Source organism: Bombina bombina, chromosome 6 (assembly GCF_027579735.1).
Source record: "Bombina bombina isolate aBomBom1 chromosome 6, aBomBom1.pri, whole genome shotgun sequence".
NCBI lineage: Eukaryota > Metazoa > Chordata > Amphibia > Anura > Bombinatoridae > Bombina > Bombina bombina.
The window spans coordinates 603,033,066-603,056,903 of NC_069504.1; the positions used below are offsets into that span (position 1 = coordinate 603,033,066).

The 23,838-nt window shown below is 38.8% G+C and overlaps 1 protein-coding gene across 1 annotated transcript in view; it reads left to right on the forward strand.

Annotated features, from left to right (window-relative positions):
* Positions 1–23,838, forward strand: part of ADAMTS17 (ADAM metallopeptidase with thrombospondin type 1 motif 17) — a 611,877-nt gene that overhangs the window by 314,570 nt on the left and 273,469 nt on the right. The window contains exons 9-10 of the mRNA XM_053717604.1: positions 14,153–14,293; positions 16,455–16,605. Coding sequence (XP_053573579.1) covers positions 14,153–14,293; positions 16,455–16,605 — 292 coding nt within the window. The remainder of the gene's footprint in view (positions 1–14,152; positions 14,294–16,454; positions 16,606–23,838) is intronic.

Below are 23,838 nucleotides of genomic sequence, written 5' to 3' on the forward strand. Positions count from 1 at the left end.
TAAAACTAAATACTTACCTGTAAAATAAACCCTAAGATAGCTACAATGTAATTAATAATTACATTGTAGCTATTTTAGGATTTATATTAATTTTACAGGTAACTTTGTATTTATTTTAGCTAGTTAGAATAGTTATTAAATAGTTATTAACTATTTAATAACTACCTAGCTAAAAGAAATACAAAATTGCCTGTAAAATAAATCCTAACCTAAGTTACAATTAAACCTAACACTACACTATCATTAAATAAATTAAATAAATTAACTACAAATAACTACAATTAAATACAATTACATAAACTAACTAAAGTACAAAAAATAAAAAAAGCTAAGTTACAAAAAAAAAAAAATAGGTTACAAACATTTAAAAAATATTACAACAATTACACCTAATCTAAGCCCCCTAATAAAATAACAAACCCCCCCAAAATAAAAAAAATGCCCTACCCTATTCTAAATTAAAAAAGTTCAAAGCTCTTTTACCTTACCAGCCCTTAAAAGGGCCTTTTGTGGGGCATGCCCCAAAGAATTCAGCTCTTTTGCCTGTAAAAGAAAAATACAACCCATCCCAACATTAAAACCCACCACCCACATACCCCTAATCTAACCCAAACCCCCCTTAAAATAACCTAACACTAATCCCCTGAAGATCATCCTACCTTGAGTCGTCTTCACTCAGCCGAGCAGCGATGGAACCGAAGAGGACATCCGGAGCGGCAGAAGTTATCCTCCAAGGGGCGCTGAAGAAGTCTTCTATCCGGACGATGTCATCTTCCAAGAGGCGCTGAAGAAGTCTTCTATCCGGGCCAAGTCATCTTCCAAGAGGCGCTGAAGAAGTCTTCTATCCGGGCGATGTCATCTTCCAAGCGGGGTCTTCAATCTTCATCCCGCCGACGCGGAACATCCTTCTTTACCGATGGACTACCGACGAATGAAGGCTCCTTTAAGGGACGTCATCCAAGATGGCGTCCCTTCAATTCTGAGTGGCTGATAGGATTCTATCAGCCAATCGGAATTAAGGTAGGAAAAATCTGATTGGCTGATTGAATCAGCCAATCAGATTCAAGTTCAATCCGATTGGCTGATCCAATCAGCCAATCAGATTGAGCTTGCATTCTATTGGCTGTTCCGATCAGGGCCTTTTGTGGGGCATGCCCCAAAGAATTCAGCTCTTTTGCCTGTAAAAGAAAAATACAACCCCCCCCAACATTAAAACCCACCACCCACATACCCCTAATCTAACCCAAAACCCCCTTAAAATAACCTAACACTAATCCCCTGAAGATAATCCTACCTTGAGTCGTCTTCACTCAGCTGAGCAGCGATGGAACCGAAGAGGACATCCGGAGCGGCAGAAGTTATCCTCCAAGGGGCGCTGAAAAAGTCTTCTATCCGGGCGATGTCATCTTCCAAGAGGCGCTGAAGAAGTCTTCTATCCGGGCGATGTCATCTTCCAAGAGGCGCTGAAGAAGTCTTCTATCCGGGCAATGTCATCTTCCAAGCGGGGTCTTCAATATTCATCCCGCCGACGTGGAACATTCTTCTTTACCGACGGACTACCGACGAATGAAGGCTCCTTTAAGGGACGTCATCCAAGATGGCGTCCCTTCAATTCCGATTGGCTGATAGGATTCTATCAGCCAATCGGAATTAAGGTAGGAAAAATCTGATTGGCTGATTGAATCAGCCAATCAGATTCAAGTTCAATCCGATTGGCTGATCCAATCAGCCAATCAGATTTAGCTTGCATTCTATTGGCTGTTCCGATCAGCCAATAGAATGCGAGCTCAATCTGATTGGCTGATTGGATCAGCCAATCGGATTGAACTTGAATCTGATTGGCTGATTCAATCAGCCAATCAGATTTTTCCTACCTTAATTCCGATTGGCTGATAGAATCCTATCAGCCAATCGGAATTGAAGGGACGCCATCTTGGATGACGTCCCTTAAAGGAGCCTTCATTCGTCGGTAGTCCGTCGGTAAAGAAGGATGTTCCGCGTTGGCGGGATGAAGATTGAAGACCCCGCTTGGAAGATGACATCGCCCGGATAGAAGACTTCTTCAGCGCCTCTTGGAAGATGACATCGCCCGGATAGAAGACTTCTTCAGCGCCTCTTGGAAGATGACATGGCCCGGATAGAAGACTTCTTCAGCGCCTCTTGGAAGATGACATCGCCCGGATAGAAGACTTCTTCAGCGCCCCTTGGAGGATAACTTCTGCCGCTCTGGATGTCCTCTTCGGTTCCATCGCTGCTCGGCTGAGTGAAGACGACTCAAGGTAGGATTATCTTCAGGGGATTAGTGTTAGGTTATTTTAAGGGGGGTTTGGGTTAGATTAGGGGTATGTGGGTGGTGGGTTTTAATGTTGGGGGGAGTTTGTATTTTTCTTTTACAGGCAAAAGAGCTGAATTCTTTGGGGCATGCCCCACAAAAGGCCCTTTTTAAGGGCTGGTAAGGTAAAAGAGCTTTGAACTTTTTTAAGTTAGAATAGGGTAGGGCATTTTTTTATTTTGGGGGGTTTTGTTATTTTATTAGGGGGCTTAGATTAGGTGTAATTAGCTTAAAATTGTAGTAATATTTTTTAAATGTTTGTAACCTATTTTTTTTTTTTGTAACTTAGCTTTTTTTATTTTTTGTACTTTAGTTAGTTTATGTAATTTGTATTTAATTGTAGTTATTTGTAGTTAATTTATTTAATTTATTTAATGATAGTGTAGTGTTAGGTTTAATTGTAACTTAGGATTTATTTTACAGGTAATTTTGTATTTCTTTTAGCTAGGTAGTTATTATAACTATTCTAACTAGCTAAAATAAATACAAAGTTACCTGTAAAATAAATATAAATCCTAAAATAGCTACAATGTAATTATTAATTACATTGTAGCTATCTTAGGGTTTATTTTACAGGTAAGTATTTAGTTTTAAATAGGAATAATTTATTTAATGATAGTGTAGTGTTAGGTGTAATTGTAACTTAGGTTAGTTTTTATTTTACAGGTAAATTTCTCTTTATTTTAGCTAGGTAAGCTATTAAATAGTTAATAACTATTTAATACCTATTGTACCTAGTTAAAATAATTTGAAAGTTACCCGTAAAATAAAAATAAATCCTAACATAGGTACAATGTAATTATTATTTATATTGTAGCTATATTAGGGTTTATTTTATAGGTAAGTATTTAGTTTTAAATAGGATTAATTTAGTTAATAATAGAAATATTATTTAGATTTATTTAATTAATATTTAAGTTAGGGGTGTTAGGGTTAGTGTTAGACTTAGGTTTAGGGGTTAATAAATTTATTACAGTGGCGGCGGTGTAGTGGGGGGCAGGATAGGGGTTAATAAATTTATTATAGGTGGCGACGGTGTAGGGGGGGCAGGATAGGGGTTAATAAATTTAATATAGGTTGCGGCGGGGTCGGAGCGGCGGTTTAGGGGTTAAACTATTTATTTAGTTGCGGCGAGGTGCGAGATCGGCAGGATAGGGGTTAATAACTTTATTATAGAGGGCGGCGGTATAGGGGGGGCAGGATAGGGGTTACTAGGTATAATGTAGGTGGCGGTTGGCTCCGGGAGCGGCGGTTTAGGGGTTAATACATTTATTATAGTTGTGGTGGGCTCCGGGAGCGGCGGTTTAGGGGTTAATACATTTATTATAGTTGCGGTGGGCTCCGGGAGCGGCGGTTTAGGGGTTAATACATTTATTATAGTTGCGGTGGGCTCCGGGAGCGGCGGTATAGGGAGTAATACATTTATTTAGTTGCGGCGGTGTGGGGGGGGGGGCAGATTAGGGGTGTTTAGACTCGGGGTACATGTTAGGGTGTTAGGTGTAGACAGCTCCCATAGGAATCAATGGGATGGCTGGCAGCAGCGAACATGAACTTTCACTATGGTCAGACTCCCATTGATTCCTATGGGATCCGCCACCTCCAGGGTGGCGGTTTGAAAACCAGGTACGCTGGGCCGTAAAACTGCCGAGCGTACCTGCTAGTTTTTTGATAACTAGCAAAAGTAGTCAGATTGTGCCGCACTTGTGTGCGGAACATCTGGAGTGACGTAAGAATCGTTCTGTGTCGGACTGAGTCCGGCGGATCGAAGTTTACGTCACAAAATTCTACTTTTGCCGGTCTGTAGCCTTTGATAACTAAGGCGAATCAGCCTCGCCACAAATATGCTGCGGAATTCCAGCGTATTTGAGGTTGATGGCTTGATAACTAGACCCCAATGTCTCATACTGTGTTATACAGTAAAACAAATTATGGAGAATGCCCCATACCTTGTTTCCATAGAATGAATGCAGAATGTCCATCTACTTAATTAGTGTCTAGAACAAACACGCACTTTTAACATTTGCACACTCGTTGCTACAAATAAACCAAAATGCACACAATCACAGGCTGCACTTTCAGTAGTTGAATCCTGTCCAAAATGTGGACTCTCTCAAGAGAATGAGATAGAACAGTTTACTTATACATACATATAAAGAAACTGTATCCAGTTGTATTATATACCTTTATTTTTGCAAAAATAGGATCTAAAGTTTAAAAATATTGATGTTAAAAGCATGTTAACACATTATATTAAATATGAGAATGCCCTGCTCCTTTAACCAGAGTCTACTTACCAACATGAAAGTAATCAAATGTAATGTACGTTGAATTTCTTTGGGAAAATACCAAGGAAATAGATAGGTGTTGAGATGCAAGAAATCCAGGAATAGAGAAGGATTCTTTCTCATGCTGTCACTTCTGAGTTCCAAACTCTTATTATTATGTGTTTATTTCTGTGAATAATGTATTCAAGATTGGGTAAATGTCACAGGCAATAAGTATAATATTGTACATAATGTTGTAAGCAACCTTCACCCTTACGCTAACAAACTCATTTTCATCCTACACCTAAACCCAGTAAGAATCCCCTTGCTATTGGCTGCAAATCTCATGCCAGTATTTTATTCTGTTATTCCAACTGACTTCATATACCCCAAGGTATCATATGTACATTTTCCATATGCTATAGATAAAAGCAGTAATGCCTGATCAAAACATGTGCCAATTAAGTGGCAAGAAGCTGCATAATAACTGCACTTAGTCAATGGCATCCATGTTTAGTGTACAACGTCTGTGTCAGACTTCAGCGTTTTTTACACCAGTTCAAAACTTGGTAATAACTTAACTACCTTTAAAAATGTGCAGAAGGAAAAAAGGCATTTAAGCTCAGAAAAAAAATTTCTTGATGATTATTAACTGAGTAGGTGTTGTCATGGTAACCCTATTAGCCGTAATTGCTTTTAATAAAAGTGGCTCCATCCTACTCCTTTTCATGTAGGGCTGTCAGAGGTATCCACCATTATTTTCATGAATACATAACCTCAGTTTAAATTAAATTATTGTGACAATTTTTTTAATACCCACTCAACTTTGTGTGCCAGGACTGAAATGTTGCCAGTTCTCTGATATTTTTATTTCTTTCATGTAATTGGCAAGAGTCCATGAGCTAGTGACTTATGGGATATACAATCCTACCAGGAGGGTTAAAGTTTCCCAAACCTCAAAATGCCTATGAATACACCCCTCACCACACCCACAATTCAGTTTTACAAACATTGCCTCCTATGGAGGTGGTGAAGTAAGTTTGTGCTTGATCTTTATGATTTCTTCTATGATAAGCACTTCTAAGCATTCTGAAGCCCAATTCCTTTCAGAGTACAGTGTTTGTCAGAGGGATGTGAAGAGAGTATTGCCTTTTTGATTTTATGATTTTCTTCGTGGGAAATCTTTTCAAGGGTTCTCTGTTATCGGTCGTAGGGATTCATCTCCTACCTCCCTTTTCAGATCGACGATATACTCTTATATACCATTACCTCTGCTGATAGCTTTCAGTACTGGTTTGGCTATCTGCTATATGTGGTTGAGTGTCTTTCGGTAAGTATGTATCATTATTTTAAGACACTCTAAGCTATGGTTTGGTGCTTTATTTATTAATGTAAAGTTTTAAATATTTGTATTTTACCTATATTTGCCATGAGTCAGGTCTATGTGTATTTCCCTTTGCAGTCCAGCAGTTTCATTATGGGAATCATGTTTAGGAAAGGTCTTACCTGGGGTATAGTATTTTTTCAATTTGACTTGTTTTTTCTTGGAAAACTTGCGGGCAAATTAGGCTCACCAGGGTGCAAAATGCTGTTATTTATTGCATCATTCTTGGCGCAAGATTTTTTTTTGAGTGCGAATGTGCGTAGGTCATGGCGCAAGTTCGTCTTTTCCTGCGTCATGACACAAGTTCGTCATTTCCTGCGTCTTAGTTGATGCTAGTTTGTTTGGCGGGAAATTGTGTTGTGATGCGAGTTGCGTCATTTCCGGATGTTTGTTGGCACCAAAAAATCTCTCAAGCTTCCTTTTGCGTTGTGCATCATATTTGGCTACAAAAAATTTAGTTTTATTTTACCTCATTTCCTATATGCTCCTTGCCTTCTTTATGCTCAGAGGGCTATGATATTTGTTTGTTTTTTTTGCCAAATTTAGCACTTGTATTTTTCCCCATTCTTGAAACTGCTATATGTGGAAATAAGATATTTCTTTTTAATGTTATTTTTCTTTTTTTACATTTTACAAGATGTCTCAATCTGATCCTGTCTCAGAAGCTGCTGTAGGAACTTCTAAAAACCAAATAATGAATGTCAGTTGCGCCTAATTATAATCATATCAGATAAAAACAATAATGAAAAAACAACCTAAAATACCTCCAATTGAAAGGTACAATAGAATGTGCAAAAGAAAATTAGTGCATAAAATAACTTAGTGCAAAACAAAACATGTGTGACCCACACGCTAAGTGAAATGATATGTATCTCACAGGGCTAGTAAATAAATGATACAACAATCAGACCCAAGATCCTGGTGTGTGATCACAACAGTCCAAAGTTCAAATGATGAAGATATGGCAGCAAAAACTTCTTCCAAAAGCTGAAGGCAATTCAAACGAAGCAAATCTGTATATAACACAAAAAAGAAGAAGGCGCCAACATAGTGTGAATCAGTATTGAAAGTTGTTCACTCCCCACACAATAATCGTACTTACAAGAAGTAAGGCACTTGAGAAGTGCTACAACAGCTTTCTGGAGCATTAACAGCTGTCCAGGTAGCTGCTCTCTCGTAATGAAAGTAATATCCTTGATGCCGTATATAATATGCAAATATCCTGCAGCTATGACCCCTCTTGCAGTATTACTCTCTCTCGTAGTATCTGCCTTAGGAGAAATGCCCAAACCAGGTGGGCTAGCAGCTGGACTCCGTATGCAGAAATGGATAAAAATATCAAGCATAAAATATCACTCAAGCCGTGATAATGATATAGTCTAAAAACAAATGTTTATTTGGTAAACATGTAATCACAACGCGTGTCCCGGTCTGTCTCGACCGCTTCCTCAGGTGAATATACATATACTATATCAAAAAATGCACAGCTTATATTCGCTTTGCTCGGCGTCTAAGCCTAAACAAAGCGCATGCGTGAAGGAGTGTAAAACATCCAGACAAAAGGTGGGTGTGTATCTACGCACAAGTACAATAAATAGCAAACGGTGACATAGCTATACAAGAACAATAAGTACGTGTATACAACCCCAGATTGGGATGCTTCTCCTTCATGCATTTACACTGAAATAGCAACGCTGTGCCATATAACAACTGAAATTGCTAATTCATCTGTTTGGCAAAATGAATATAAAACCCATAATACATAAAACAAAGACTAAAAACTATTTTAATAAATGCAAAAAAAAATATATATATATATATATATAAAATATATATATAAATATATAAAAAATATAAAAATATATAAATATATATAAATGTATGAAAAAATAACAATAAAAAAATATTTTTATATGAGTAAATGATATATGCATATAGGTCAGGCTATTTGAATCATAACACGTCCTCCTCATATTTGAGATTCTAAAATCTAATTCAACTTATTGAAAACTCGAAGAGTGAAATGAGCATGGATCCCATTCAATATCGTGAACCAGATATCGAGGCAATGTCTACTCAAATACAAACTAACCTCCCAGTACAGTGAAAAGGAACTAACATAAAAAAAAAAAAAAAAAAAAAATAAGGAGAAGGCCTAGTACTAACTGATAATATAGTGGACTCTAACCTAATTAAATGCCGCCATGTCTAAATTCTCATTCAGGCCATATGGATTCAGGGTTTTCATTTTCCAGATCCAGTATGTCTCCCTTTGTCTTAGGTCAATTAATCTATTTCTACCCCATTTTAAAGTAATTTGTTCAATCGGAAAAATACTATATAGATCTGTCTGTCCATCATGACAACATACTCCATGTCTAGAGACACTGTGTTTAATACAAGAATTCCTCACATTTCTCATGTGTTCCCCCCATCTTTTTTTCAGGGGTCTTGAAGTTCTCCCTATATACTGTAGGCAACATTTGCACTCCAGTAGATATATTACGAAAGAGGAATCACATGAAAAACGAGTTTTTATCTCAAATTCCTCCTTTGTTGAAAAAGACATAAATTTCACCTTATCCCCCTTCGTGAATTCACACAACCCACAATTCGCTCTATTACATTTATAGAAACCTTTCTTATTAGACAGCCAATTTTTTGTCTTCTGTTCTTTATTTTTTCCAAATTTCCTCATTACTATTTTGCTGGGAGCAAGTTTATTTTTAAGTGAAGGGGCTCTTTTAAAAGTACATATAGGATTTTCATCTAGAATGTTTTTTAGTGTCAGATCAATCAATAGAATATTCCAATGTTTACGGACAGTTCTCTTAATTCTATCATGATTTGAAGTATATTTAGTTATAAATCTAAGATTTTTATTAATTTTGTTCTTATTAGTGCCTTTTCCATCTAAATTGCTGCATTCTGCATTATCTTTCGTTTTTGATGTTTTAAAGAATTCAGATCTATCTTTATTCCTCGCCTTCAAAAAGCTCTCCTCTATTAGATCCTTAGGATAATCTTTTTCCAAGAATCTACTTTTTAGGATTCCTGCTTGTTCATCAAAAAGAGTTAAATTTGTACAATTTCTACGGATTCTAGAGAACTGATTGTAAGGTATATTCTTCTTCCATGCTTTATAATGGTTGCTTTTATAATTCAAGTAACTATTCGTGTCCACTGTTTTAAAGTGAGTTTTGGTCAAAATGTGACCTACTTGGTCCCAATATAGTACCAAGTCCAAAAATTCAATATAATCTGCATTGATATTATGAGTGAACTTAAGTCCCATATTATTTTCATTTAGTGATTTAATAAAGTCTAAGGCATTCTCTTCTGTGCCTTCCCAAATAAAAATAAGGTCATCTATAAAACGGCCATAGAACACCAGACTCGCCCCCAGGGGGGAGTTGTAAATATATCTTTCTTCAAATACCCCCATAAATAAATTGGCAAAACTGGGGACAATGCTGCCTGAACACAGTTCTACCGAAGCTAAGTGTATCTGTTGTAAGCTAGTGGAGATTATATCTCCAGCTGTAGTATGTAACAGTTGTCATGATAAGCTTTTGAATGCAGAGAAGGTTTCTATTAGTTCTAGTACAGTATCTATTGTTCCTTCATCATCTAAAGTACATGATATCCCTGTTGATATGAAAAATTATATTGCTGATGCGATACAGAAGGCTATGGCTGCTATACCGCCTTCAAATAAATGTAAAAGGTCTTTTAAAACTTCTCATAATACTTTTGTAATGACAGATAACATACTGATATATCCTCCTCTGATGAGGATCTCTCTGGTTCAGAGGATCCTACTTCAGACATTGACACTGATAAATCATCTTATCTTTTTAAGATTGAGTATATCCGTTCTTTGTTAAAAGAAGTGTTAATAACTTTGGATATTGAGGAGTCTGGTCCTCTTGATAATAAAATTAAATAATGTCTATAAACCTCCTGTGACTACTCCTGAGGTTTTTCCTGTTCCTGATGCCATTTCTGATGTGATTGCTAAGGAATGGTCTAAGCCTGGTACTTCTTTTGTTCCTTCTTCAAGGTTAAAAAGTTGTATCCTTTGCCAGTGGCTAGATTAGCGTTTTGGGGGAAAGTCCCTAAGGTTAATGGGGCTATTTCTACTCTTGCTAAACGTACTACTATTCCTATGGAAGATAGTACCTCTTAAGAAACCTTTAGACAGGAAAATTGAATCTTATCTAAGGAAAGCTTATTTGCATTCTGGCTATATGCTCAGACCTGCCATTTCTATGGCTGATATTGCGGCTGCATAAACTTTTTGGTTGGATAGCTTAGCACAACGGGAAAAAGACTCTGATTTGCATAACATTGTTCGTTTGCTTCAACATGCTAATTATTTTATCTGTGATGCTATTTTTGATATCATCAAGATAAATGTTAAATCTATGTCTTTAGCTATTTTAGCTAGAAGAGTTTTATTGCTCAAATCATGCAATGCTGACATGGTATCTAAATCTAGGTTACTATCTCTTTCATTCCAGGGTAATAATTTGTTTGGTTCCCAGTTGGATTCAATTATTTCCACTATTACTGGGGGGAAGGGAGTTTTTTTGCCTCAAGATAAAAAGTCTAAAGGCAAATCTAGAGCTTCTAATCGGTTTCGTTCCTTTCGACAGAATAGAGAACAGAAAACCAATCCTTCCCCTAAGGACTCTGGCTCCAATTTTAAGCCTTCGTCGAGTTGTAATAAATCCAAGCCTTACAAGAAACCAAAGCCAGCCCCCAAGACTGCATGAAGGTGCGGCCCTCGATCCAGTTTTACTGGTGGGGGACAGATTGAAATTATTTCAAGACGTTTGGGCAGGTTCCATTCAGAATCATTGGATCCAGAATATTGTCTCCCAGGGGTATCAAATAGGTTTCAGAATAAGACCTCCTGTGAGAAGATTTTTTCTCTCTCAAGTTCCAACAAATCCTGTGAAAGCTCAGGCTTTTCTGAAATGTGTTTCAGATCTAGAGCTTTCAGGAGTGATTTACCAGTTCCAATTCTGGAACAGGGTCTGGGTTTTTATTCAAATTGATTTATTGTCCCGAAGAAGGAAATTTCTTTCAGACCAGTTCTGGATCGGAAGTTTTTGAATCATTTTGTAAGAGTCCCAACTTTCAAGATGGTGACTATAAGAACTATTCTGCCTTTTGTTCAGCAAGGTCATTACATGTCCTCAATAGACTTACAGGATGCATACCTTCATATTCCGATTCATCCAGACCGATTCTCATTTCTAGACAAGCATTACCAGTTTGTTGCTCTTCCATTTGGCCTAGCAACAGCTCCAAGAATCTTTTCGAAGGTTCTCGTTGCCCTTCTATCTGTAATCAGAGAGCAGGGTATTGCAGTGTTTCCTTATTTGGACGATATCTTGGTACTGGCTCAATCTTTTCATTTAGCAGAAACTCAATCAACTTGTGTTGTTTCTTCGAAGACATGGTTGGAGGATCAATTTACCAAAGAGTTCCTTGATTCCTCAGACAAGGGTCACCTTTTTAGGTTTCCATATAGATTCTGTGTCCATGACTTTGTCTTTAACAGACAAGAGACGAATGAAATTGGTTTCTGCCTGTCAAAACCTTCAGTCTCGATCATTCCCTTCAGTGGCTATGTGCATGGAAGTTTTAGGTCTCATGACTTCAGCATCAGACGCGATCCCCTTTGCTTGTTTTCATATGAGACCTCTGCAGCTTTGCATGCTGAATCAATGGTGCAGGGATTATAATCGTATATCACAGTTGATATACTTAAATCCCAACATTCAACTCTCTCTGTCCTGGTGATTAGTCCATCATCGGATTATTCAAGGGACCTCTTTTGTTTGTCCTGCCTGGACTGTGATTTCAACAGATGCAAGTCTCACAGGTTGGGGAGCTGTCTGGGGGTCTCTGACAGCACAAGGAGTTTGGAATCCTCAAGAGGCGAGGTTACCAATCAATATTTTAGAACTCTCAGGCTTGGCCACTATTAAAGAGAGAATTATTCATTAGTTTAGTAGTTTAGTCATTCACAACTGTGGCATATGTCAATAATCAAGGGGGGACTCACAGTCCTTTAGTGATGAAAGAAGTATCTCAGATACTTTCTTGGGCGGAATCCAACTCCTGTCTAATTTCTGCGATACATATTCCAGGTGTAGACAATTGGTAAGCGGATTATCTCAGTTGTCAGTCTTTACCAGGGGAGTGGTCTCTCCATCCAGATGTATTTTGTCAGATTGTACAGATGTTGGGTCTCCCCGAAATAGATCTGATGGCTTCCCATCTAAACAAGAAGCTTCCCAGGTACCTTTCCAGGTCCAGGGATCCTCAGGCGGAGATGGTGGATGCGTTAGCAGTTCCTTGGTTTTACCAACCTGCTTTCATTTTTCCCCCTCTAGTTCTCCTTCCAAGGGTGATCTCCAAGATCATATTGGAACTATCACATGTGTTTCTGATAGCACCAGCATGGCCTCACAGGTTTTGGTATGCGGACCTTGTCCGAATGTCCAGTTGCCAACCTTGGCCACTTCCTTTAAGTCTCAAGGGCTGTTTTTCCATCAGGATCTCAAATCGCTAAATTTGAAGGTATGGAAATTGAACGCTTAGTGCTTAGTCATAGAGGTTTCTCTGACTCAGTGATTAATACTATGCTACAGGCTCGTAAGTCTGTTTCAAGAAAGATTTATTATCGGGTTAGGAAAACCTATATTTCATGGTGTTTTTCTCATAAAAGAATTTTACAGTTTATTCAGGATGGTTTGATTAAAGGTTTGTCTGCAAGTACTTTGAAGGGACAAATCTCTGCTCTTTCTGTTTTATTTCACCGAAAAATTGCTAATCTTCCTGATATTCACTGTTTTGTTCAGGCTTTAGTTCATATCAAGCCTGTTATTAAATCAATCTCTCCTCCTTGGAGTCTTAATTTGGTTTTGAAGGCTTTGCAGGTTCCTCCTTTTGAGCCTATGCATTCTTTGGATATTAAACTACTTTCTTGGAAAGTGTTGTTCCTTTTGGCTATCTCTTCAGCTAGAAGAGTTTCTGAATTGTCTGCTCTCTCTTGTGAGTATCCTTTTCTGATTTTCCATCAGGATAAGGCTGTTTTGCAGACTTCGTTTAAATTTCTTCCTAAGGTTGTGAATTTCAACAACATTAGTAGGGAAATTGTTGTTCCTTCCTTGTGTCCTAATCCCAAGAATACTCTTGAAAGATCTTTACATTTTTTGGATGTTGTAAGAGCTTTGAATAATTATGTCAAAGCTACTAAAGATTTTAGGAAGACTTCTAGTCTATTTGTTGTTTTATTTGGTCCTAGGAAAGTTCAGAAAGCCTTTGCCATTTCTTTGGCATCTTGGGTAAAGCTTTTGAATCACAAGGCTTATGTAGAGGCGGGACAGTCTCCGCCTCAGAGAATTACAGCTCATTCTACTAGATCAGTCGCTACTTCTTAGGCTTTTAAGAATGAAGCTTCGGTTGATCAGATTTGAAAAGCAGCAACTCTGTCTTCTTTGCATACATTTACTAAATTTTACCATTTGATGCATTTGCTTCTTCTGAAGCAGTCTTTGGTAGAAAAGTTCTTCAGGCAGCTGTTTCAGTTTGATTCTTTTGCTTATGATTTAAGTTTTTTTTCTTGAAATTTATGTGACATTTTTAAAGAAAGACTTATATTTTTGTGGATTTAATTTTTTCAGCTGAAATAGTTGTTTTTATTTTATCCCTCCCTTTCTAGTGACTCTTCTGTGGTCTCCCACATCTTGGGTATTTCTATTCCATACGTCACTAGCTCATGGACTCTTGACAATTATATGAAAGAAAACATATTTTATGTAAGAACTTACCTGATAAATTAATTTCTTTCATATTGGCAAGAGTCCATGAGGCACACCCTTTTTTATGGTGGTTATGATTTTTGTTTAAAAAGCATAATTCTGTTTCCAGTTCCTCTCTTTGTATGCTTTTTTACTCCTTATTTTGTCACCTCACTACTTGGTGAGGGGTGTATTTATAGGCATTTTGAGGTTTGGGAAACTTTGCCCCTCCTGGTAGGATTGTATACCCCATACGTCACTAGCTCATGGACTCTTGCCAATATGAAAGAAATTAATTTATCAGGTAAGTTCTTACATAAATTATGTTTTTTTCTGTCTCTGTTTTCTGTAGTTTGGGAATGAGTCATGATGATGACCATCCATCTTGCGCTGGGCGCTCACACATTATGTCTGGAGAGTGGGTCAAAGGCAGGAATCCAAGTGATTTATCATGGTCAACCTGCAGCCGAGATGAACTGGAGAACTTCCTTAAGTAAGTGATTGTGTTTGCCCTTAGCACACATATACCATATGACACAATAATAAGGGCAGATAGCTGGGTTAAGTATCACAGGCATAAAATGCATAGTAGAACTTTCTATGTCATCATATATCTCATAGGCAGAAGGAAAATATATTCTGAATTATGCTCTGCCTCAAACTTGTATTGTAAAGTACGAGATTTTTATTTCAACAACCTATGTTCTAGCTTTCCTCTAGTATAATACTATAAAGACCGTACAAGCCAACTTATTTCATATTTATGTTGATATTTATTGTTCATTCAGTCTGTCTGATCATGTGTTGATCTGGTCTGGTAAAAACGGATATATTTAAAATTGTTAAAGTTTGTCCTGATTGCCAGTCTGAGGTTAACTGCAAAATTTGAATTTACAGAACAATATGGGCCAGATTACAAGTGACAATTTTTCTCCTGCGTGCTAACTGCGCTGAAAGTAACAATTTATCATGGACAGGTTAGCGAGCGTATTACAAGTAAAACAATTGTGTGAGAGCGAAAGCCAGATCTACCATAACTTCGGGACTTCGGATACCTCTACCGCGCAAACGTCTTCTCCCTATAGACGTCTATGGGGTGCACTGTAAAGAAAGCCTAATAGCTATTGTTCACGCACTAACCCAACACCACGTTGTGCAAAACCCAAAGTGAGCTAGAAATACTTTACATTTCTATGTTCTTCAGATAAATGAAAATGTTCTTTTCATTTTAAATTATATATTTCTATATATCTCTGATTATTTTAAAAAACATCAGCCATCTATCTATACCTATATATCTATATGAATATATACAGATATGTATGTATATATATATATATATATATATATATATATATATATATATACAGTCCAGACAGGACAGCACAGTCTTACCCCATCCGTTTAGAACTGCCAAGGTGCACTGCAATAAAATGTATAGAATGTCCCAAGAAGAAGCAGGCACTCACTGGACTTTATCCAATTTCCTTTTATTCCAGTATTAAACAAACATAACGTTTCGGCACATCACATGTGCCTTTGTCAAATGTCACCAAACAAAATGTAACCTAACACCTAAACCACCATTTTGTTTGGTGGCATTTGACAAAGGCACATGTGATGTGCCGAAACGTTATGTTTGTTTAATACTGGAATAAAAGGAAATTGGATAAGGTCCAGTGAGTGCCTGCTTCTTCTTGGGAAATTATATATATATATATATATATATATATATATATATATATATATATATATATATATATATATATATATATATGTGTGTGTGTTTTGTGCTACTTGTTTTTTAGCCCAGTTTACTTCAGGTCTGAAGATCGCACTAAATTTCTAGTGGAGTTTTAGCTTGTGCTCAATCACAAACTATAACATTCAACTTGTAACTCTTGCACAAATTAGCACGGTCGCAATATCCATTGAAAGTATTGACTGCGCTCAAGCCGCGTTACCCTTCTCTGGTTAACACGCTTTACAATGGACTTGTAATACGCTAATGGTAGTGCAGTCAAGCAATATTGGGTATCGCGCCCACACTATCATTAGTGTGCCACTTGTAATTTGGCTCTGTGTAAAATCAAATCACAAACTAAATAAAGAAATAAAGCATCAAATAAATGTGAATGGAAAAAAAAAAAACAACTATCTAAACTAAATGATCTAAGGTTGTCTTGAGCGTACATTGTTAATGTAATATTCCCTCAAATAGCATTTGTATCAATCAATTTGGTAAATGGGAAGGTAACGTTTGTTTAAAAAAAAAAATGTTGAATGTTCTTCAAACATTCTGCATTCATTTAAAACTAACTAATGCAGCCAACATTTGTTGTTTTTTGGTTTAAAATAAAATGCCAAAATATTTGCCCAATCCAGAATTAGACTCCAGACATATACTGTACATGCTGAGGGGCATATCCCATCTCCCTTGTAGAAACCTCAGGAAACATATTTAGGCCTCAAATACATTCTGCTGTCATAAAAAATACCTTTTCATTCCTATTTCATAGCTAATATGCTAAAAGTATAGTTTTGCATATCTTTTTATAACTTACAATTATCTTGTAGCTAGAATATTCTATACTGTATTTTGTGTTCTGGTGTATTTTGATACAAGTTTGTGTTTAATTTTGTCTATCACACAGGTCCAAGGTGAGCTCATGCCTGCTGATGACAGATCCTCGTAGCCATTATGCCGTGCGCCTTCCACACAAACTGCCTGGGATGCATTATAGTGCCAGTGAGCAGTGCCAAATCCTTTTTGGGAGCAACGCCACTTTCTGCAAAAACATGGAGGTGAGAACAAGGAACGTGGAACAGAAAGCAAAGAACACAATGTGAATCTTTTTTTTTATTATTTCATATTACTAAACAGGCTTTCTGATTTAAAGGCAACCTTAGGTTTAATCCCTTAGTTACAGTCTAATAATAGGGTTGTAGGTGTCCAGTATTCAACTGGACGGTCTATTATTTTAGCAGGCTGTGCAGAAAAATCGCCCCAAAAATACTGGACACTATGCATTACATATATGGAGAAGATAGAAGTGAAGGCAGTCAAGGGGTGACAGGGGTCAAATCAGTACTGTAACCAAATAGGTCAAATTATTGATTTTCATGTTACTGGCAGCCAAGGGTTAAAATGACTGCTCAGTTGTGAAAAATGTACATGGTGGGATCAAGAGTTAAGGCTTTTGGGGGACATTGTGTTACCCCACCTACCATTGTTACCAGCCCCTAACTAATTGTCCAGTATTTTTTGTGAAGGACAGCAGGGAACCCTATCATCACATTGTCACCTCTAACTAGATTTTTTAAATAAGTGACTTTAAGTGTATATAAGGGTACACTGGCTTGGGCATACGGTGGACAGACTGAAGTGTTACTGTGCATTTGCAGGATGACTACTTTATATTATGGCCATAGAATTATCCCTCCATCCAAGTCACGTATGTTTGTAACACTTTGTTACTAAGTCTTCTAATCTAAAAATAATGAATAGCTTGAAAAAGAAGGTAACTGTGTAGTTTATAGATAGGACTTTGCTAACCCCCTGTTTTATCCAAAACCAGACAAGGTTTCAACCTTTTTTCATTTAAGTTATTACTTAGTCTGCCATTCATATGCAAGCTGAGCCCAATTTATGTGATTTATATCTAAAGCCTGTACAATCAACAATCAAGGAAACATTATTTACTCCTTTTGTAGACGTGCAAGTCAGTAAACTGTCATAGAGAGAGGTACACTGAAAAGCAGAGAGACAGCCTATGTCTTAGTAAACACCTGATGCTGTTTGCTCTGCCTTTCATATGGCAAACGATAAAGCAACGAGGGTTCCATAGTATCTAGGTGCTTCAGTTTATATACTATATATTCATACTGTCCTACAATTGCCTCTGCCTCTCAGTGAACTTCCTCAAGTAAAAAAAGTTCTTTCTTTCAAGTGCATTTGTTTATTTTTGAGGAGTCAACTGCTGTTCTGTTTTCAATGGTAGTATAGAAAGGTCCACTTGCACCTGGAGAGTAAGTATTAAGTTGGAAGCTGGGTGTCTGTATTATTTATTTGCTTCTTCCTTTGCTTGTGTGGCCTCTATATTTTAAACCTTCGGGGTTTTAAAGGGACTTTTTAATTATATGCAAGCAGTGTATTTCAAATACCAGTGGAAACATTTTGCAGTATGCTACCATTTACAAAAATACTTTGGTTAAACTGTCACTGCTATAGTGATAACTTTTATTGTTGATATGAATCACTATGGTCATGTGTACCTACGTTTGTCCACCATGCATTCTCCAATTGCCACCAATGATGTCACACAATGATGACCTTTAACAGAAGCTCTTTGTGAAAAGATACTTTTCTCTCAAGAACGCTTTTAATGGTCTTTGAAAGGCAGTGCTATACATTTCACATACTACTTAAATATACTCTTTCATCCCCTAGGCTACCTCAATTGTTCTGGCCTTGGGCAACCAAACTCTTTTTCTAGGTGTTTGTCCTGTTTTTAAAGGAAAGATTACTTTTGGCTGTTAAAATGCATCTGACTTCGTTAAAGTGAATATACTATTATGTATTAAGGCTTGGACTGCTGTTTATTGTTCCAAGCATGTGCTTATAGATATTCTACTTTAGTCTTTATACAACTAACCAGGAGAGATATTAGAGGTGACAAAAAGTCCCTCTCTTTCACAGGTTTTAAGGAACAAGTCCAGGCCATTGAGGGTAAGATTTCTGTTTTTTTAAATACATTTTATGACTAAGGAGAACTTGTATTCAAGCTGCCCTTAGGAAGTCTTCTCCTTCACAAATCAGGTTGAAAGTTTCTTCATAGGTCATAGATATTCCCCTGGGTAAACAATAGTCTCCAGTAGTTATAATACATACATCTTCAATACTCTTTATCCGGTTCATTAAGTTCCAGTGATGGGAAAAATTGTTTATGACCTCTGGAATTTCAGGTCATCTGACCATATTCTGAAAAAGAAAAAGGGGACAGAGATTAATTCATACAAGGCAGAAGAAAATTATTCCACATATGGGTATGAAACAGTTAATAAGGGCTTTCTTTCTCCAACATAGGTGTGTCCGGTCCACGGCGTCATCCTTACTTGTGGGATATTCTCTTCCCCAACAGGAAATGGCAAAGAGCCCAGCAAAGCTGGTCACATGATCCCTCCTAGGCTCCGCCTACCCCAGTCATTCTCTTTGCCGTTGTACAGGCAACATCTCCACGGAGATGGCTTAGAGTTTTTTAGTGTTTAACTGTAGTTTTTATTATTCAATCAAGAGTTTGTTATTTTAAAATAGTGCTGGTATGTACTATTTACTCTGAAACAGAAAAGAGATGAAGATTTCTGTTTGTAAGAGGAAAATGATTTTAGCAACCGTTACTAAAATCGATGGCTGTTCCACACAGGACTGTTGAGAGGAATTAACTTCAGTTGGGGGAACAGTGAGCAGACTTTTGCTGCTTGAGGTATGACACATTCTAACAAGACGATGTAATGCTGGAAGCTGTCATTTTCCCTATGGGATCCGGTAAGCCATTTTTATTACAGACAGTAAATAAGGGCTTCACAAGGGCTTGTTAAGACTGTAGACATTTTCTGGGCTAAATCGATTCATATATAAACATATTTAGCCTTGAGGAATCATTTTAATCTGGGTATTTTGTAAAATAATATCGGCAGGCACTGTTTTGGACACCTTATTCTCTAGGGGCTTTCCCTAATCATAGGCAGAGCCTCATTTTCGCGCCGGTATTGCGCACTTGTTTTTGAGAAGCATGACATGCAGTCGCATGTGTGAGGAGCTCTGATACATAGAAAAGACTTTCTGAAGGCGTCATTTGGTATCGTATTCCCCTTTGGGCTTGGTTGGGTCTCAGCAAAGCAGATACCAGGGACTGTAAAGGGGTTAAAGATAAAAACGGCTCCGGTTCCGTTATTTTAAGGGTTAAAGCTTCCAAATTTGGTGTGCAATACTTTTAAGGCTTTAAGACACTGTGGTGAAATTTTGGTGAATTTTGAACAATTCCTTCATACTTTTTCGCAATTGCAGTAATAAAGTGTGTTCAGTTTAAAATTTAAAGTGACAGTAACGGTTTTATTTTAAAACGTTTTTTGTACTTTGTTATGAAGTTTATGCCTGTTTAACATGTCTGAACTACCAGATAGACTGTGTTCTGAATGTGGAGAAGCCAAGGTTCCTTCTCATTTAAATAGATGTGATTTATGTGACACAAAATTTAGAGAAAATGATGCCCAAGATGATTCCTCAAGTGAGGGGAGTAAGCATGGTACTGCATCATCCCCTCCTTCGTCTACACCAGTCTTGCCCACTCAGGAGGCCCCTAGTACATCTAGCGCGCCAATACTCCTTACTATGCAACAATTAACGGCTGTAATGGATAATTCTATCAAAAACATTTTAGCCAAAATGCCCACTTATCAGCGTAAGCGCGACTGCTCTGTTTTAGATACTGAAGAGCATGAGGACGCTGATGATAATGGTTCTGATATGCCCCTACACCAGTCTGAGGGGGCCAGGGAGGTTTTGTCTGAGGGAGAAATTTCAGATTCAGGGAAAATTTCTCAACAAGCTGAACCCGATGTGATTACATTTAAGTTTAAGTTGGAACATCTCCGTGCTCTGCTTAAGGAGGTGTTATCCACTCTGGATGATTGTGAGAATTTGATCATCCCAGAGAAACTATGTAAAATGGACAAGTTCCTAGAGGTCCCGGGGCCCCCAGAAGCTTTTCCTATACCCAAGCGGGTGGCGGACATTGTAAATAAAGAATGGGAAAGGCCCGGTATACCTTTCGTCCCTCCCCCCATATTTAAAAAATTGTTTCCTATGGTCGACCCCAGAAAGGACTTATGGCAGACAGTCCCCAAGGTCGAGGGGGCGGTTTCTACTTTAAACAAACGCACCACTATACCCATAGAAGATAGTTGTGCTTTCAAAGATCCTATGGATAAAAAATTAGAAGGTTTGCTTAAAAAGATGTTTGTTCAGCAAGGTTACCTTCTACAACCAATTTCATGCATTGTCCCTGTCACTACAGCCGCGTGTTTCTGGTTCGATGAGCTAGAAAAGGCGATCGATAGTGATTCTCCTCCTCATGAGGAGATTATGGACAGAATCCGTGCTCTCAAATTGGCTAATTCTTTCACCCTAGACGCCACTTTGCAATTGGCTAGGTTAGCGGCGAAAAATTCTGGGTTTGCTATTGTGGCGCGCAGAGCGCTTTGGTTGAAATCTTGGTCAGCGGATGCGTCTTCCAAGAACAAATTGCTTAACATTCCTTTCAAGGGGAAAACGCTGTTTGGCCCTGACTTGAAAGAGATTATCTCTGATATCACTGGGGGTAAGGGCCACGCCCTTCCTCAGGATAGGTCTTTCAAGGCCAAAAATAAACCTAATTTTCGTCCCTTTCGTAGAAACGGACCAGCCCCAAGTGCTACGTCCTCTAAGCAAGAGGGTAATACTTCTCAAGCCAAGCCAGCCTGGAGACCAATGCAAGGCTGGAACAAGGGAAAGCAGGCCAAGAAACCTGCCACTGCTACCAAGACAGTATGAAATGTTGGCCCCCGATCCGGGACCGGATCTGGTGGGGGGCAGACTCTCTCTCTTCGCTCAGGCTTGGGCAAGAGATGTTCTGGATCCTTGGGCACTAGAAATAGTCTCCCAAGGTTATCTTCTGGAATTCAAGGGGCTTCCCCCAAGGGGGAGGTTCCACAGGTCTCAATTGTCTTCAGACCACATAAAGAGACAGGCATTCTTACATTGTGTAGAAGACCTGTTAAAAATGGGAGTGATTCATCCTGTTCCATTAGGAGAACAAGGGATGGGGTTCTACTCCAATCTGTTCGTAGTTCCCAAAAAAGAGGGAACGTTCAGACCAATCTTAGATCTCAAGATCCTAAACAAGTTTCTCAAGGTTCCATCGTTCAAAATGGAAACCATTCGAACAATTCTTCCTTCCATCCAGGAAGGTCAATTCATGACCACGGTGGATTTAAAGGATGCGTATCTACATATTCCTATCCACAAGGAACATCATCGGTTCCTAAGGTTCGCATTCCTGGACAAGCATTACCAGTTCGTGGCACTTCCTTTCGGATTAGCCACTGCTCCAAGGATTTTCACAAAGGTACTAGGGTCCCTTCTAGCGGTACTAAGACCAAGGGGCATTGCAGTAGTACCTTACTTGGACGACATTCTGATTCAAGCGTCGTCCCTTCCTCAAGCAAAGGCTCACACGGACATAGTCCTGGCCTTTCTCAGATCTCACGGATGGAAAGTGAACGTAGAAAAGAGTTCTCTATCTCCGTCAACAAGGGTTCCCTTCTTGGGAACAATAATAGACTCCTTAGAAATGAGGATTTTTCTGACAGAGGCCAGAAAAACAAAACTTCTAAACTCTTGTCAAACACTTCATTCCGTTCCTCTTCCTTCCATAGCGCAGTGCATGGAAGTAATAGGTTTGATGGTAGCGGCAATGGACATAGTTCCTTTTGCGCGCATTCATCTAAGACCATTACAACTGTGCATGCTCAGTCAGTGGAATGGGGACTATACAGACTTGTCTCCGACGATACAAGTAAATCAGAGGACCAGAGACTCACTCCGTTGGTGGCTGTCCCTGGACAACCTGTCACAAGGGATGACCTTCCGCAGACCAGAGTGGGTCATTGTCACGACCGACGCCAGTCTGATGGGCTGGGGCGCGGTCTGGGGACCCCTGAAAGCTCAGGGTCTTTGGTCTCGGGAAGAATCTCTTCTACCGATAAATATTCTGGAACTGAGAGCGATATTCAATGCTCTCAAGGCTTGGCCTCAGCTAGCAAAGGCCAAGTTCATACGGTTTCAATCAGACAACATGACGACTGTTGCGTACATCAACCATTAGGGGGGAACAAGGAGTTCCCTGGCGATGGAAGAAGTGACCAAAATCATTCAATGGGCGGAGACTCACTCCTGCCACCTGTCTGCAATCCACATCCCAGGAGTGGAAAATTGGGAAGCGGATTTTCTGAGTCGTCAGACATTACATCCGGGGGAGTGGGAACTCCATCCGGAAATCTTTGCCCAAATTACTCAACTGTGGGGCATTCCAGACATGGATCTGATGGCCTCTCGTCAGAACTTCAAGGTTCCTTGCTACGGGTCCAGATCCAGGGATCCCAAGGCGACTCTAGTAGATGCACTAGTAGCACCTTGGACCTTCAAACTAGCTTATGTATTCCCGCCGTTTCCTCTCATCCCCAGGCTGGTAGCCAGGATCATTCAGGAGAGGGCGTCGGTGATCTTGATAGCTCCTGCGTGGCCACGCAGGACTTGGTATGCAGATCTGGTGAATATGTCATCGGCTCCACCATGGAAGCTACCTTTGAGACGAGACCTTCTTGTTCAAGGTCCGTTCGAACATCCGAATCTGGTCTCACTCCAGCTGACTGCTTGGAGATTGAACGATTGATCTTATCAAAACGAGGGTTCTCTGATTCTGTTATTGATACTCTTGTTCAGGCCAGAAAGCCTGTAACTAGAAAAATTTACCACAAAATATGGAAAAAATATATCTGTTGGTGTGAATCTAAAGGATTCCCTTGGGACAAGGTAAAGATTCCTAAGATTCTATCCTTTCTTCAAGAAGGATTGGAGAAAGGATTATCTGCAAGTTCCTTGAAGGGACAGATTTCTGCCTTGTCTGTGTTACTTCACAAAAAGCTGGCAGCTGTGCCAGATGTTCAAGCCTTTGTTCAGGCTCTGGTTAGAATCAAGCCTGTTTACAAACCTTTGACTCCTCCTTGGAGTCTCAACTTAGTTCTTTCAGTTCTTCAGGGGGTTCCGTTTGAACCCTTACATTCCGTTGATATTAAGTTATTATCTTGGAAAGTTTTGTTTTTGGTTGCAATTTCTTCTGCTAGAAGAGTTTCAGAATTATCTGCTCTGCAGTGTTCTCCTCCTTATCTGGTGTTCCATGCAGATAAGGTGGTTTTACGTACTAAACCTGGTTTTCTTCC